Source organism: Caloenas nicobarica, chromosome 1 (genome assembly GCF_036013445.1).
Source record: "Caloenas nicobarica isolate bCalNic1 chromosome 1, bCalNic1.hap1, whole genome shotgun sequence".
Taxonomy (NCBI): Eukaryota; Metazoa; Chordata; class Aves; order Columbiformes; family Columbidae; genus Caloenas; species Caloenas nicobarica.
This window is the reverse complement of record NC_088245.1, coordinates 29,912,835-29,929,295: the sequence shown is the minus strand read 5'-3', so window position 1 is coordinate 29,929,295 and position 16,461 is coordinate 29,912,835. Positions and strand designations below refer to the sequence as shown.

The window sequence follows — 16,461 nt, the reverse complement described above, 5'->3', positions numbered from 1 at the left end:
CTGAAAAATAGGAATTGCCACACAGAGTGCGTTATTATCTCACAGTGGCTAGGATTAGCTATTTCAGAAGAAATAAAGGGGAGGTCAACATGGACAACTGCTACGATAACAGTTTTTGTTTCTTTTTCCCCAGATTGAACAAACACTGCTGTTTCACACAAGCAGGTTGTGTCATCTGGTAATTCTTTGCATCTCTCTCTCACTGCAGTGAGTAAATATAAAAACCCAGCTCTAAGCCTAGACAAAGCAAGCAGAAATGTGATCAAGCACCATGTATTCTGTTCATATCTATCTAATGTAAAATATTTTAGAGTATTCGTTTATAAAAGCAAGAAAAACCCTTGAAAATTAACAGCAGTGAGCAGACACTGAATCTGCTCGAAGTTCAACAAGCAGCTTTATCACTTTCTAAGCTACTCGTGTTGAGAGAACTCCCAACAAGCTTCCTACCTGCGAGGTTTCCAAAGGAGTGGGGTAGATGGCACTGCAGGGCCTCTCTCTGGGGGACAGGCAAGAGTTCTCTCGGGAATGTTTATGTTTGTCAGACAACAGAGGAGAGGCTGGAATATAAATGTGTCAAGTGATTAAATCCATGCAGTGAAACTCAGACATGTCAATTCTATGCTTATGACAAAGAAATCCTCTGTCCCCAGTAATTCATGTTACTCAAATAACTGGCTAAATTTGATGTCTGACCAGTGATATCATGCAGAAATTCAGCTGTGTAATGTATCAAGAATCCTTTAATGTGGTTTACCACAGGAGATGAGCACTGACCTCTGGCACTGGATGGAGCAGAACTGGTCACATTAGGTGAAGCAGAATGAGTAGAACTCAAGCTTGAGGTAGACGGACTAGGCTGCGTATAGAAGAGATGCTGTTGTTGCCACATCACACTTACTGGCTTGGAAAACAAAACCTTATAACATACTTTTTACCAAAAGAGATAACTTGTCAGACAGGTGTCTCAGTATTTCGAAATAGCAAACCGGTATATAAGAGCATTAATGTAACTATAGAAAGATGTCGTAAAATGACAAATAAATAGAAATCTTATTAATGTATTAAAATAATTGCATCACAACTGTGACAACTGGACAAAAAACGTCTATGTAAGGTCAGATGATTTCGCATCGTAGTGCATTGCTGCTTATTACTTCTGCAAAAAACTCATGCTTGAGGTTAAATAAGAATAAACGGTTTTATTAAAAATTGTTCTAAATTAAGAAGGTTAACAGCCCAGTTATAGATTTGTTTTTGAAAAGAAGTATCAGAAATAACGTTGAGATTTCCAAATGAAATAATAGGAGCATTAATTTAGTAAATAGCCTTGTAAGAAAGATTCTGTTTAGTTTGAAGAATGACAATAATTTATACCTGCATGTTAAAAACTTCATCAGAGCTTTCCGATTGCCCAGTGATATTGCTGACTTCAGCAGAAGCTTGGGATGACAGGGATGAGGATGAATACCGATTGACAGCTGGGTAACTCAAGGGACTATTATAAGAATAACAAAATGCAAAATGGTTAACTCTAGTTGCCAATCATAATTTTTCATGTGAAAACAGGACACGTTTATTAATTTCCACAGTTTAATTTGTATTAGGAGAGAGGGAGAGAGAAAGGGAGGGAATATATACCTCAGCTATTCAAGATACTTCAGGCGGCCCATATGAGGAGGCAGGCACACAATAGAAGTATTTTATGGGTCATTTCCCATAAAAAAATCTAGCAGTTTCTAGTAATATAACTTGCCTGCGCCGTGGTATTACCCTGGCACCATCAGGGCTCATAGAAACAGGTATGGAATTTCGGCATACACGAGGACTTCCATTTGGGAAATGAACAGGGCTAGCTTGTACACAGGCAGAAAATTCCTGGTGAGTTGTTAAAAGAAGATTAATTAAAATGTGCATAATATCATTAAGCATTTTGTAAGATACAGATAGTAATTTGAATAGTTATATCTGCGCTTTGGATCAGCTTCATCATTAGCAAGGAAAATATTTTAAATTTTGCTGATGATACTTTCCCTTTAGTAAAATGTGCCTATTTTTCTCTGCACTGTATGGAAAATTTATTAACTTTCCTCTTCGCTTTCTGGTACTGCAAGAATGCTACAAGTTGTAATGTGGACAAACTACCAAAAGATGTCACTATCTGTTGCTTAGAAAAATTAAGCAACCATTACTGCAGCTAAAGGCTCTCCTGGTTTATTCATGCACCTGCTCTCATACCTGTATTCCCAAGCTTGACTTCATCACAAAGAACTGATCCACCAGCTTTTTGTGCAACGGCCTCATGTCCTGTGGCACCACCTTCTCGTGCACCGCCAAGCCAAATTCTAGAATCTGGGCCTGCAGAAGAGACAGAAAGAGAGGCAAAATACATTTTTGATCCATTTTCTTTAAGCTTTCTTCATCATTTAGGATACTAATTAAAAAAAATCCAACAAAATATACATTGTGTTCAAAGCATCTAAATCCCTGTCAGACAAGGCCTAAGACCAAAACTAGTGATACATAAGAGGATTTTTGCCTCTTCCCATTTTACTATTCAGCATTCCCAAAGATTTGGCCTATGCAAATTCAACTCTGATACAAAACCCACTACGGATAACACAGTAAAAAATCTGGCTAAATGGAGCAGTTCTAAAGCCTAAATAAATGCAATTTTTTACAAAAACAGTGACAAAATGTATGAAACAACAGCAACGGCGACATCCAGCAGGGTCCCTGTCATGCATTATCAATGAGTCCATGGTTCCCTGCCCTATTCCAGCCCCCCTAGAGACCTCAGTAAGTGGTGGCCTTATGTATATTATTGATGCAAGGCATGACAGGCTTCAGAATAACGTTGCTAAAACTCTAATCTCACTCAAATTTGGTCACAGGCATTTAAAATCCTGAACTGGTTACATGAGGAATGAGATATAAACTCAAATTTAAAAACAAAATAGCTAGGCCATGCTGTCATACCTTTGGATGGGAGCTACTGGCTGATGTTTTCAGGCAGCCTGCGAGTGGGTCGGCAGCTGCAGCACATCCACCCGCACACCCACCCCTGGCCCTTCCCAATCCTCGGTTTTTCTGTTAAATCATCTGTGGGTGCCAGACAGCGTTAAGCTGCTATCACTTGGAATTCACATATTTGTCATAGGAAGTTATGAAAAAAGGAAACCGCAATGTAAATTACTATACAATATCTAAACGAACGTGAGCTTGGAGAACCTATTCTGATTTTCTATTGTCCTTCGTCTGGTCTGACCAAAAGATACCACAATGCTGACGAAAAATGGAATCTCCATCTTGCCAAATTCCAATACTCTGACCTCTTTATCGCAAGCTGGCAATAAAATTTGAAATTTAAACATGCTGCACAGAACAAAGATAGGTAAATGTCAGTTAAAAAAGCTGACATCCTTAGTAAGATCATTTGATCAAAATATTTTTTTTGAGCACTTCCAAATGGAGACACTTCATATATGAGGCTGGTAGGTCACTGTCTTATAAACAAATGAAGAAATAATATAAAAATTGTATAATGCATAGAATATTCATCTGCTTAATTTAATCACTTGATGTTTATTTTACTACCTACCTACTTGGGCAATTATTATTTGATATCTTCCACTGTAATAAGATTTTTTTGGGTTTTTTTTTGGTCTTATGCTAAACTTTGCAGTGAAAATATTTGTTCTGTAGTACCGGTAAAATACATCATAAAAATATTTGCTGAACCCATCAAACATGCAAATATTTGCATATGAGCATCACAAGACAAAAAACTTGCCTCTCATTCAACCTTTAATTTTTAATAGTTTGACATGATTAAGATGATGATGAAAAAGGTCTAGGGAAAAAATACTAACGTGACCCAGAAATCTGCTTGTATAGGAAGTTACTGTCTACTGGGAATCTAATTCAGATTACTGAACACTGGGAAATTATTAACCTCTGAAATTTTATATTTTATTTTGGGACACTTTTAGCTAGAACAGCTGAGCAGGCTACCTAGTCAGTCTCTTCCCCACTTTACCTGCTCGAGCATCAGCTCTCTCAAGCGCGTGATCTTCTCTCCATCCTCTGGATGGTTCAAGATGTATTCTTTGACAAAGAATGCCTAAGCAGAATAAAATCATGAAGTAACAGAGTGAGTAAAAACACATCACTTTTTTTCCAAACAAGTTTCTTGATGATATTTTTGAAACAACAGCTCCTTTCTACTGCAACAGATAACAAATGCTAAATAATTAATTATTCACAACTGCATGGGTGGAGACTATGGGCAAATAAAATGTAGCCAGTCTTGAGTGGAGTTTACCAGTTGCTCAATATCCAGGACAGATCCCGAAAAAAAATTTGGAAACCTGCAAATCAGAGTTAACCAAACACAGGTCACCTGAACTAAAAATCTCTTCCCATTAATTGTGACACGGGATGCTATTATATGCCTTGGAGCTGTGACATTATCTTATTCACTCTTAATATAAATAATATTTTGAAGAACTCACAATGCCACTGGTGTCAAAAAGCCACACTTTTCACTTCAGGAGCATCTGGCCCACATCCAGGTGTGCTCATGAGCTTACCATCACTAATGCTCAAATTGTAGCTGCCACAGTACCCCAAAGTTTTTTTTACCCACCAGCAATGGCCTGGACACAGGACTCCCCTGTTTGTTCACGATCACATTTTTCTTAACACGGCACCTATCCTGCCCTGCAAGGGGATTATATTTCATTTACAATAATTCTTAACGCTACTCTGTAAAGAAAATGCCCAGCTGCTCAGTTGATTCTTAGACCTCAAAAATGCATTTGTCACAAAAAGTGTCTGTGTGCAAACCTATACATACACATGGTTTTCTGTCCATAGAGTTGAGAGGATAATAGTGGCTGCTCTCTGTTTTCCTTTGCACCTGTCTTAGCATTTCCATCATATACTTCTTACAAGGTTGTCCGTTCAACTTTAGCTGTTAAAATCTTTCCTGGACAGAACCATTAGTAAACAAGGGGAGCGGTGGAGCTGGAGTTAAATATACCCATTCCTCTGATTCAGTTCCAAAATTTCATGCTGTGACAACCCATAACAAGGAAGTGCTGAGACCTGTCTAGAAAATGCTGATATTGTAATGAAGAACATTTATTTCACATGGGCCTTTCACTGCAGAGAAGTAGACTTGTAAGAATTCATGTACAACTGTTAAAGGGAGCCCTCTGATACTCGCTAAAATCCCAAATCCCAAACTAATGCCAGCTACAAGCTTAATGTTCTTTCAATATCAAGCAGGTGGTGCCCCAGTGGTTTTGAGCCAAGATTTATACAGATCTGTAATGAGTCAGAGATGTAATAATCTAACTTCAAACAAAATCACCAGTACTTTAGGGAAAAAAAAAATAATCAGAATTTGACTAAATCCAGTATCTTGGAACCAGTGATTTCCAGTAATTAATCACATAAGTGCCTCTACTCCTCTAGCACACATAAAAAAAATGTAAGTTATAATAAAAATTGCAGTTTGAGAGGTGTTAGTGAGCACAAAACACACTCTTCCAGCAGTGTTTGCAAAATATTTAAAAAAAAAAAAATCAGTGGTTCAGTCTACAGTCATTTGTAGCACATAGGAAGGTGCTGTGTAATAACTATTACTTCTGTAGATTTTCCTGGAATCTGTTCCTGTATTGCAACCAGTGACACTTGAAATACCAGCCAAAGTCCAGAATAATTAGTGATAGATGCTCTTTAGCCCATCAGGGGTTGAGGAAGGGTGGGTAGGAAAGGGAAGAAAAAAAAAAAATAAAGGAGAACAGGATCAAGAATGCAGCAGCTGGCCAAAGGACATTATTTGCCAAGTCTTATACTTCCTAAAGCTTGGAAGCTGCCCAAAGGAAAGGAGAATATCTGTAAAGACATGGTCATGTTTACCTCAAGATCACATGCTCCAAGACCAACTGAATTTTGCACTTTGTACAGGGCAGAAGGCAAAAGCAAGTGAAACCACTGGACAGAGAAAAGCATTTACAGAGGAGGGGAAAAGGAAGGTAGAAGTGGCAAAACAGCAGGAAGACACAGAAAGACTGAAAAAAGGATGTACAAAGAGAAGGAAGGTGAAACAAAAAAAAAGCTCACCAACCCAATTCTCATGACTACTGCTATCAGTTTTGGTGTTAACAACACAAATTGGTGAAAAGTCCTATTTTAGGTATACAGCAAGAGAGAGGGAGAAGACAGAAGGGAATCGAAACATGAGGACTGTCTAGGAGATCAAGAACAGCAGCTAAGAACAAAAATAAGAAAGGAGCAAGCCAGAACCTTTAATATGTTTGTGAAGAATGGAAAGCTATGCAAAGACACCGAGGTAGCTCTGACATGGCTAATTCAAACCAGACATAGCTCTGACATGACTGTATGTCTCAAGGGACTCCCTTCGTGGCGCTTCTCTATGCTAAAAAGTTTTGTTGTTGTTTAACAGCAGCTGGGAAACACCAACCATGGTACCGCTTTGCTTCAGTCTCACGATTTCTGCAATGGTGCGGTTTTGATGACATATTCTAACGCTATAGCAGACTCAATTTCTTGTAGTTTAATCTAGATACAGTTTTATCAAATTTAACACTGTTGAAGGAACACCAAATCTTGCAGTATTTGAGACAAGTGGACAGAATGATATTCAACTGACATTTTCAATGGAAAACGAGTAACCAGCAGACTCAAGTATTTCATAAGACTATCAGGAAAAAGAGGAGGATCAAGCCGGGCTGAAAAAGATATCCTTCCTTTCTTTGTACTTTCAAAATTCTACAGAACTTTGTGGAAACACAGCATCCCAAACATTTAAGGCTCTCCTAAAGCTATGCAGAGCTGATAATAATGAGGAACAATTTTTGGGAACAAATTCAGCATTAGACATTTCTTAATTATACGTATTATTTCTTACTAGATTTTTCCAGAAAAGATCTCTCCTTAAAAACTTGGAGAAAAGGAAGAAGGCTCAAGAAAAATATGATTCTTCAAGATAATAAATTTATTGTTAAGAATTTTATATATATATGCCTTAAAATTTTAATGTCAGCACAAAAGAGTAAATTTGTCAGTTGGCTACAAGCAGCTCCTGATCTAGAAGGGGGAGGGGGAGGGAATATATTGTAATAATATAGTTACAATTAACTATTTCATTACAAGTCCCCAAACAAACCACTCGAGAATCCAAGGCAATTATGAATCAGCTCATCACTGGAGTAAGTTGATGAGACTACCTGCAGCAAAACAATAAAGCTATACATATTTAACATCACCTCAACCAAAACTGCAATATAGGTGTAATTAAAACGGTCATTGCTAGAGTGTTTTCTGTCCTCAGTTCATACAGAGGAGCTGCATCTGTACAGAGAAAGAAACCAATAAGAAACTGGCTTATAACAGATTTTTAATAGACAGAATATAAAATTGCCTACCTCTTGGTATCTAGCAACTCCACCATTAACTGCTGCATCAATAACCCCATTCAGGCACATCGTGAGAGGGTTAATATTTTGCATCTGTCGAGTTTGACACTGACTAATCAGTGTTCTCAGCTGCTGGTTCTTATTTTCTAAGACTTCAATAGCATTCTCAAGGGGACTCATTTCCACCTGAAAGAGGAATGAGGAACATTGCAAACATGCTTAATCTTCACTTGAAAGTTGAAATATTTTAAAGGTAATTTTTGATTTGTTAAAAGAAAACAATGTTATTCTATGTCCTAGAGTACTGAGGCAGAAAAAGTTCTTCTCACTTGGGCTACACTCTGAGTGTACAATGAGAGAACTGAATTTATCATGTAATCAAGGACCAAAATAAATAACCCTCCCTCTCTTTTAGATTCATTACCTAACCTTGAGAGATACTCAGCCCCTGCTGCAAAACACTCACACTCTTCAGCCTGTGGTGGAACTCTTGGAATTCAGGGCTGAACTGTCCTTGGTAACTTCACCTAAATTGGGCTTGAGGTCAGGGAGAGCTTCACCGTGCTTAAGGGCACAGAGCAGAGCTTACGTATGGGCAAAACTTGCTCACCCAAAGTGAAGTCAGCAACTGGGCATTATGGATGAGGAGCTTGAGTGTAAGCTTTGAGCTAAGATGATAGTGAAATTATAGTCAAGAGCAGTCCTTGAGCAGGATGGGCCTGTCCTCCCTAGGGGGTGAGGAAGCTTTGCCCACAGGTAGCATGAACTGCAGGAGAAGCAAAAAGCTAAGTGATGAGAAACGTGCAGGCCTGCAGCTGCCATCATTTACCAAAATATACAAGCACAAACCTGAGTTATGATCTAGCCTACACCCAGGAAAAATTTTTACAGTTAGCTTTTAGAAATGGTGACTATAATGGTAACATGATAGTAACCTGAGGATCTTCTTATTAGGGCTCATATTAACCTCGTAAGGACTCAGTAAGAGTCAACTAACAACATTTCTCATGTCGCACACAATTTTTTGATTTTCACTAAATTCTATTTTTGGTTTTCCACAGGAGAAGATGAGGATGGTGAACAAATGAAATTTTGTTCCTATTATAAAAGAAAACCACAATAGACTTCTAGAGAAAAGCAGTTGTACAATGGTATCCCTACATTTAATGGGACTACTGTAAGACAGGCTTTTACAGGAAGGAAAATAGTTACAGATCTCATACTGCTGGGCTCAACAACTGACCAGTTATTTAGAGATCTTTATATAAGGAACACTTCTCTGAATACATTTGAAACGTATTTAAGGATTTTCTAAGAAATATAACAACAAGGAAGGAGAGGAAATTACAATGTGTCAGTAACAGATTGCTACATTAGATCCTGTTCCTACAGGTTCTGTGTAGGCGTCCTTCCCTGCCCATGCTGAGATCTGGGAACTTCAACAGAGCTTTAGGCAGACACCGAGCTAGACCCACATGGTGTTCATTATAGTACAGGAACTTGGAGAATGTTTACTTTTCGACAATACTGAAAGATATGTTAAGCTATAGATATTCTAAGTATTAAACGTTACATCGTGCTGAGTTTTAAGAATGTAATTTGCTGACAATAAATGTTGCCTTTGGCTGCCCATTATTCCCAACCTCTTTTTTCCTCAGCTGTTTAAATGAATCATAAGAGTGGTAACTTAATAATACTTTTCAAGACAACAGAAATGAAACAACTCAAAATACTTTGTAAATAATTTTGTTGTAGCTAGCTTAAAAATTTGAGCAAAGAAATTAGGTACGGGTAATATATCTTAAAGTAGTTCATCAAACATCATATGGATAAGGACCACAATACATATTGCAGTCTCATACTCACTACTTCACGTTTTTCCACTTCAAACCAACGAGATATCCCAGGTAAACTCTGCACCAAGATCAGTGTGGTCCTCTCCACCCATAGACTCTGCAATATACAAACCCAATTTATTTCTCAAATTTACCTCTATATTTTCCTTAAATATTCCCAGTTTTCTTTATGAATACCTTCATTTAAATAACAGTATACATTTTTTAAAAAGTATTAACATCCAAATTTCTACTGAAATGTCTATCTCATAAGCCCATGGCATTCACTTTCTCCTTACTTTCTAGGACCTATTACTAAGCAGTAATTTCTGCCGATGCTTCACTCTTAAATATGGTATTATTCTATATTATATGTTGTCCCCTAATCTCCAAAAGCCACTCACAACTAAATTAGCATTTTAATATTTCCTTTCTGAGATAACATCTGAGGAGAGAGAGAGTTCAGAATGCATGGCTGATGGGATACTCAAATGTACTACTGTTAAACACTTTGAGGTTTGTAAAATGACAAATCAACACACAAGATAGCGCTCTTTCCTCTAACTTTATAACAAAATTATTATTGGATAATTCTCTTTTTGTGCCTGAATACCAGAATATATTCTGCGTCAGGATGTGTTTCTAGTGGGTCAGAATTAAAATTACACCAGAAGAATGTAACATTAATTTTCAGTGGGACATTTTTATTAAGAGGAACAGAAGTCCTTTACATATTAGGGAAAGAACTGTTCCTCTTCCCTGAGACAATCTCTAAGTTCCAAGGTAGCTTTTGGTCTTGATATCACAGGAACAGAACATTATGCTGCAGTTTAGTCAAAACTCTCTGTCCCTTACTCTAGGGAGCAACAATTTTTGGCAATTCTATCTATATCCCATATTACCTACTTTACAATGTTTTTCCATCTGCCTTATAAACTTCTCCGGAGGATGCTCTGCTGTCTCCAGTTCTGCCTCCTATATATCACTGCTGCAAAAGCGAAGGGGTACTCTTTTCTCTCCTGTTTACACATCCGACAAGACCTTCCATCTCCCAGGTATTTTTCATTTTATTTCAATAAAAATGAGAAGTGAAATAGTCAAACTCTCTCCTCTGGAGAACTTGTTATACCACGCTCAGTTGAATAACACAACTGTAGACGATGTTTCAATAATGCGATTATCCTTGATGTTACAAATAAAGCCATAGGTCCAGTAGCTCAGGAGAGAGCATGGTACTTTACCTTGAATTCATTTTCCTTGTCCTTGGTCCCTTTGTGAAATGGCCTGTCATACCGGAATCGCCAGATGTGATTTACTTTGTAAAAGCTCTTGATGTTATCGGGAATGCCGTCTCTCTGCAGCACTTCTTGGTTTTCTGGAATTGGCGTCACTGCGTAAATCTGCAAATCTATGTGTAAAGAGCTAAGGCCATCCTACTTCATTCAAACTAGCAAAACATTGACTCCTGAAGCATGACAGAAGAAAAACTCTTTATAAAGTGTGTATCTTGAAATGCTCCTAGAATATTAACAGCTTGGGAAAGGAAACAGACATTTTTTGATGGTTTGGGATTTCTTTGTACTGTTTTGTTGAAAATTTCATATTTATTTTTGAAATAGAGCTACTTACATGGAATAGCACACGGAGTAAAGGGATTTAATTAAGTATATTCTTACACACAGTACCTCATGCCATGCTAACATCATGTTGTATTGTAAGAACTTTAATTACTGTAACTTAAACTGATACACCGTTATCACAGCTGTGATAGTTCTACAAGTATTTTTGGATAAAGTAAGAATCTTAATAACCTGCCAAGGAATTTTTAAATAAAACCAACAATTACAGGAAAAAATTCCAAACATACTAGAATGACTGGGACAAATTGCAGGGTATTTTCACCTACCATTTATTTCAGTGGAGGCACACTGTGACTGAAATTGGCTATAGGTGTACCTACATTTTCTAAAAGCATCAGAGACATAACTGCAGTGTATGGGTTTGTGATTATGTGGATACACTGTGCTTCTGCCTGAAAGATGGTCTCATCTGGCTGATTAGCATGTTGCATAGCAATGGCATGTGGGAACTCATTCAACATTCGCTGCTGGAAGGCCTCCAGCCTTTCATAGTCATGTCCTCGGCAAACAAATTCCTTATTCTGAGCAGAATAAGAAAAAAAAAAAAAAAAAGAGCAAGTTATGTGAAAATAATTGGATATCATTCGATAGATCCAAACATACGCTCTTAAATATAGACTTTCTGGGCAATTTTTACATCATTTTAAGAAGGAAAAATAAGAAACAAAAGGCAGGAATTAAGAAATCTAGAAAGAACGGGTTACTTAAAAAAAGGAAATTTTACCCAATAAAGTATGTTTTATTCCAAAGTCTGGAAAAATCAAATTATCATACTTAAAATTTTAATAAAAATCTAAAGGGAGAAATCGTTACATTGGATTAAAGTCTGTAACTAACATATCAGACTGTATCAAACATGTAACAAAAACATAATGCAACAGACAGTTAAGAAAATGAAATGGGCTGAAAGACCTTTCCATGAGGAGCTAGGAAACTTTCCTTTAAAGTTACACAATTCTGAAGAAAAACCATGCATAAGAAAATGGTAGAATGCCTCCAATTTGCTTATCAATTATTAGCCTGGTTAAGTGAAGTGAAATTATCCAGTTTTTGCAATATGAAGTAAAAGAATACTCCTGGCTCCAACATAATTACTTTCCTGAGATAGCGCAACATGAATACAGGTATAACAAACATCCCACACTAAAGATGAGCTGCTGCCTTTGGAGTACCCATTGGAACCAGTCACTGACCATGGTGGTGCTGAGGGCTTCCCGTGGCTGTGGGCAGCACTTTCTGGTTTGCTTCTCCTTGCGTACACATTTGAAATAAGGAAATATCTCAACCATTTTTCTAAAAATAATGTTAAGTGAATTTCCTTCTAAAATCTATAGTAGAAAATTCTAAAAAGCCATTACTGATGTGTAATTCCTCTTGAAGGAGGTTTACACAGAAACAGTTGTTGTCTTTACAGTATCTTGACAGCAGAGACGGGAAGTATTGAATTCTGAGAGCCTGGGAATTGCTACAAGAAATCAACTGCAATAGTGTTATTGTGCAACGACAAATTAAAATGTGAAAGCTCTATTCTGAAGCTTTATTCTTTATTCCTTCTATAGCAAACATACAGCCAGACATACCAACTGCTTTGCCATATAAAAATTAAACCAACTGTGGTAAGTGTAAAGTGTTCCTTGTTGGTGCTGCAAGCATATACCTGCACTATGTACATTTAACTTGGAAAATGCATAAATACTTCCTGGGCAGATGCATAAGCAGTAAAAGACCTACAGGTCTGAAAGTATTGCACTATTGTGCAACTTTTTCCAGTACTTTTACTTCATCAGTTGATGTTTAGTAATCTAAACATTAAATCTTTCTAATTAACATTTTCAGATTGGTTTATCCAGATGTGGAAGAGGGGAACAGGGTAAACAGGACAAACATTTTCAAGGGCACTTCAGTAACTTCAGAATCCAAGATTCATGTTCAAGAGTAACTTTATGTATCGTGTCAGCTTTAGTCCTTTGATAATCAATATAACTCAGCATGTTGAATTTCTAAGTCATTTAAAAGACCTGGAACTTGGGAAAGCAATTAAATGCTAAATTACTGATTGTCCCACTGCCAGAGGATGCCTCTTCTAACAGCCTTCTTCTGAGCAGCCACCAGCAGAAACAGAACAGGAGAAAGGGAACAAACTACCGTGAAAAGAAGGTGTTGGTCTGTGGAATAGTATAGGTGCATGGTTTCCAACATAAACATGAATATTAAGTTTATGTTGGACTCTGGAATCCTAGCATTTGTCTTTCCTTTAGACAGGACCTTTTCTTAACCCCGAAAACATGCAGATATTTCATTAATTACCACAAAGAATTCCCTGTTTCTCATAGGATGCGAACTTGTATGTGGTATGATCGAATTCTCACACTGAGAAAGTGATTATGAACAACAGCATGAATTCCACAATAACTTCATTCTGTTTTTTCAGTTCACTTACTCTCAAGAAGAATGGGAACTTTTTCCCATAAAATCCAACTCTGAAAAATTCTGGCTCCAAACGCTGTTGATCCATAATTTTATCATACAAAGATGCTTCCATCATCTGGATGAGATTGATAAGAAATGCAATTAGTCTTTTTTGAAATAATATTTTTACCTTAAGTTATCCCAAAAGGCAGGGCCTTTCAGCACACTGCTCAGGAGTACTGGAAATGCAGTGCAGCTCTTAGCAACAGTAAGGACATCCAGAAGTCTCTGAATGCATCAGATTAAATAATTATACCTTTTAATGACCCAAAAGTTTCCAATAATTAAAAAATAAAACTTTAAAATATGAAGTACCTATGTTAAAGGGGTAAAATATTAGATTAATGACAACAGGCATAGTTCTTTAATGAAAAATGGAAGTAAGAGAAGCGCATTTTGAAACATATGACCCAATAATCTGCTTATCATCCGAACGCATGGTAGTAATGTGGTCAGTTTAGTCAGCAAAATCCAATTTCCATATTCAAGAGAGCCGTGTCCAAATCAGACCAGAATCCAACGATGTAAGTGTCAAATATGAGCTTCTTAAAAATCTCACGATAGCAATTAACATCATTTTTGATCAATACATCCTGCTTTTATTTCACTCAAAACAGACATAAAGCAATCTTAATGTAAAAGTCCTCCTTTTCTGATGATATTTCAGCAAAGCATTCTCTGTTCATATGTTTTTAATACTGTGAAAAAAAGACCAGTAATAGCCCTATTTTAGCTAATGCAGACAGGTATTTAATGCGTATATGATATAAATAGCTGCCTAGTTATATTGCTATGATAAATCCTCGCACCTCCATTTTTGGATTAACATAGGTGGCACAGATACAGTAGAAGGATATTTCCCAACTCAAACACAAAACACATTAAGTACAATTAACTAAACATGCATAAACTAATTATTTTATTCACATGATGATAGTCAGTTTGCTTTTGCTTAAAGGATTCTGCCATTGGGATATCTAAATAGAAGATATCCGGAATAAGCAGATCACAGGGAGTAATATCACATAGGTCTGTGTTAAGAATTTTGCATAATGCTGTTAAGCAGCTGTGGATTAAGTACACTTCAGTCAGTCCTAGCAGCAAGCATCCCACACATACAGAAAATTTAAAAAGGAAGCTGTAATATAAAGTAGAATCCATCAGACGCAGAGGAGAAAAGGAAAGACTGAATAATCTTTAAATACAGTATCAGAAAGAAGGAGTGAAGAAAGAAACAAGAAAAAAGAAAAAAATGAGAGAGAAAGCAGGAAGACTGTGCCAGGAAAGATTCATTTTGGCTGTATGATTTTAAACAGACCATATTTTTAAGAAGCAAAAGAAAAAAACGGCAAAGGTGTACACTGCTTGTTGTAAGCTGTTTGCTTGCAATTACAACTGCAAAGACAGGTTGCTGCTCCTAGTGAAGGACTGCATAGAGCACGATCCTTGATAAACCACTGGAAACCAACAAAAATGAATTTGTAATATAATTTCTCTGCATACACATGCACACAAAAGGGGTGCCGTACAGGTACAAACATTACAAGATCATTTCTTTTGCTGTTTTTCTTCCAAAAGCTTACTCCCTTTTTATGATCTTTATTGTAGAAAAAAACCCAGAAGCTAAAAATTAAGTTTGCAAACCAAACCTAAGGAACATTCCACGGCAAATTTAATTTTCTAAGTAATATTTTATAAGCCAAACTAAAAAGCTTTTGAATCTCTGATGGATGAAACTCAGGTACATTACCCTCATCTTGCTGAGGTTTCTGTAGTCATAGTAGCTCTCATACTGTTCTGCAATTTTCCTGCATAAGATAATGCCATTTTCCCAACACTGCAAGCAAGTAAAAGATGTTCAGTAATTTCAAAGCAACTGTTTGACAATTCATGATTTATTAGTGGTCTGTTCTTTCCATACTAAGTCATACTGCCCATAACGGAAAATACTTGAACATGTTGTCCACTAGATGTACAGACAGCTGCTGGGTAATACTGATGAATTCTCTGAAGGATCAAAAATATATTTAGAAATTTAATACATGATTCTTACATCACTGCACAAGGTATAAGTCATTGCGGACATCTCTTTTGATACTACATATGAGACTGATTCAACACAGTATGATTTTTACATTTTAAAATTGTATTCTTAACATATCCTCCCTTATTTTTGTAGATTGGAAAACATTTTATTGCACCATGTAAGCTAAACTCTGTAAGCAGATTACAGAATTTTTTTTTAAAAAAATGGTGATCAACATCAGTTTGATTACATTTACTAGATTTACGTGGATATTACACAAAATTGCAATGAACTGCTTGTTTATCAGCAAGGCAAACCATCAGAGTGTATATAAAGTTGTAGACTACAGGATAATTACTCTTGCTTAATTCAGAATCAGCATTCTCAGGGATCACAAAGCCCATTGCTTTTTAGAGATTCTGCAATTGTTATTCTAAAAGATACAACATGATTTAGAAGGTGTAAACATAGTCCTTATGATCCAGACCTCTGAATTTTTTTCCTCACTTGGTCACTCAGTGAATTTCATCAGCTTTATATGCCTCATTTTCACCACCTTTAAAATGCAGAGAAGTTATGCTATCTTTTATAAAGTGCTTTGCCAGCTACAAAGCGACTTGCTACACAAGTGCAAATTATTCTCACATGTAAGTGTGGGATTTCTAGGATACAAACACAGGATTAGGTGAAACCCACTGTGTGGCTAAGTAACTGCTTAATCGGGTGATGATAAACACTTCCCTCTATAGGAGGAAAGACTGCAACCCTGGAACTAACGTCCTAAACCAAATCAACCGTCCTGTCCAGATCCACATAGTAAAACAGGAGTGTTTTACCTTTCCCCTGTCGAAGTTTTGAATGATGGTCAGATGGAGACACTCTTTGCGTTGCCACTCAGTTTGCATGGGGTAGTTGAGGAATTCTCTGAGGGGCCGATCAGACCACTCCAGCAGCTCATCGTACAGCAGGAGTGTGTAGGCAGCCTCTGCAAGACAAATGATAGCACAGGACTTATGAACACCAAATGAAACAGTCAAACAAAG

At 37.0% G+C, this 16,461-nt stretch overlaps 1 protein-coding gene across 2 annotated transcripts in view; it reads right to left on the bottom strand.

Moving 5' to 3' along the window:
- Positions 1 to 16,461, bottom strand: part of DOCK4 (dedicator of cytokinesis 4) — a 237,028-nt gene that overhangs the window by 11,290 nt on the left and 209,277 nt on the right. For both annotated transcript variants that reach the window (XM_065633327.1, XM_065633337.1), the window contains exons 36-48: positions 16,255 to 16,403; positions 15,143 to 15,229; positions 13,364 to 13,468; positions 11,303 to 11,444; positions 10,525 to 10,691; positions 9,315 to 9,401; positions 7,458 to 7,634; positions 4,040 to 4,123; positions 2,239 to 2,358; positions 1,757 to 1,878; positions 1,378 to 1,498; positions 778 to 859; positions 451 to 560 (exon numbers count right to left, since the gene is read on the bottom strand). In XM_065633327.1, coding sequence (XP_065489399.1) covers positions 451 to 560; positions 778 to 859; positions 1,378 to 1,498; positions 1,757 to 1,878; positions 2,239 to 2,358; positions 4,040 to 4,123; positions 7,458 to 7,634; positions 9,315 to 9,401; positions 10,525 to 10,691; positions 11,303 to 11,444; positions 13,364 to 13,468; positions 15,143 to 15,229; positions 16,255 to 16,403 — 1,553 coding nt within the window. The remainder of the gene's footprint in view (positions 1 to 450; positions 561 to 777; positions 860 to 1,377; positions 1,499 to 1,756; positions 1,879 to 2,238; positions 2,359 to 4,039; positions 4,124 to 7,457; positions 7,635 to 9,314; positions 9,402 to 10,524; positions 10,692 to 11,302; positions 11,445 to 13,363; positions 13,469 to 15,142; positions 15,230 to 16,254; positions 16,404 to 16,461) is intronic.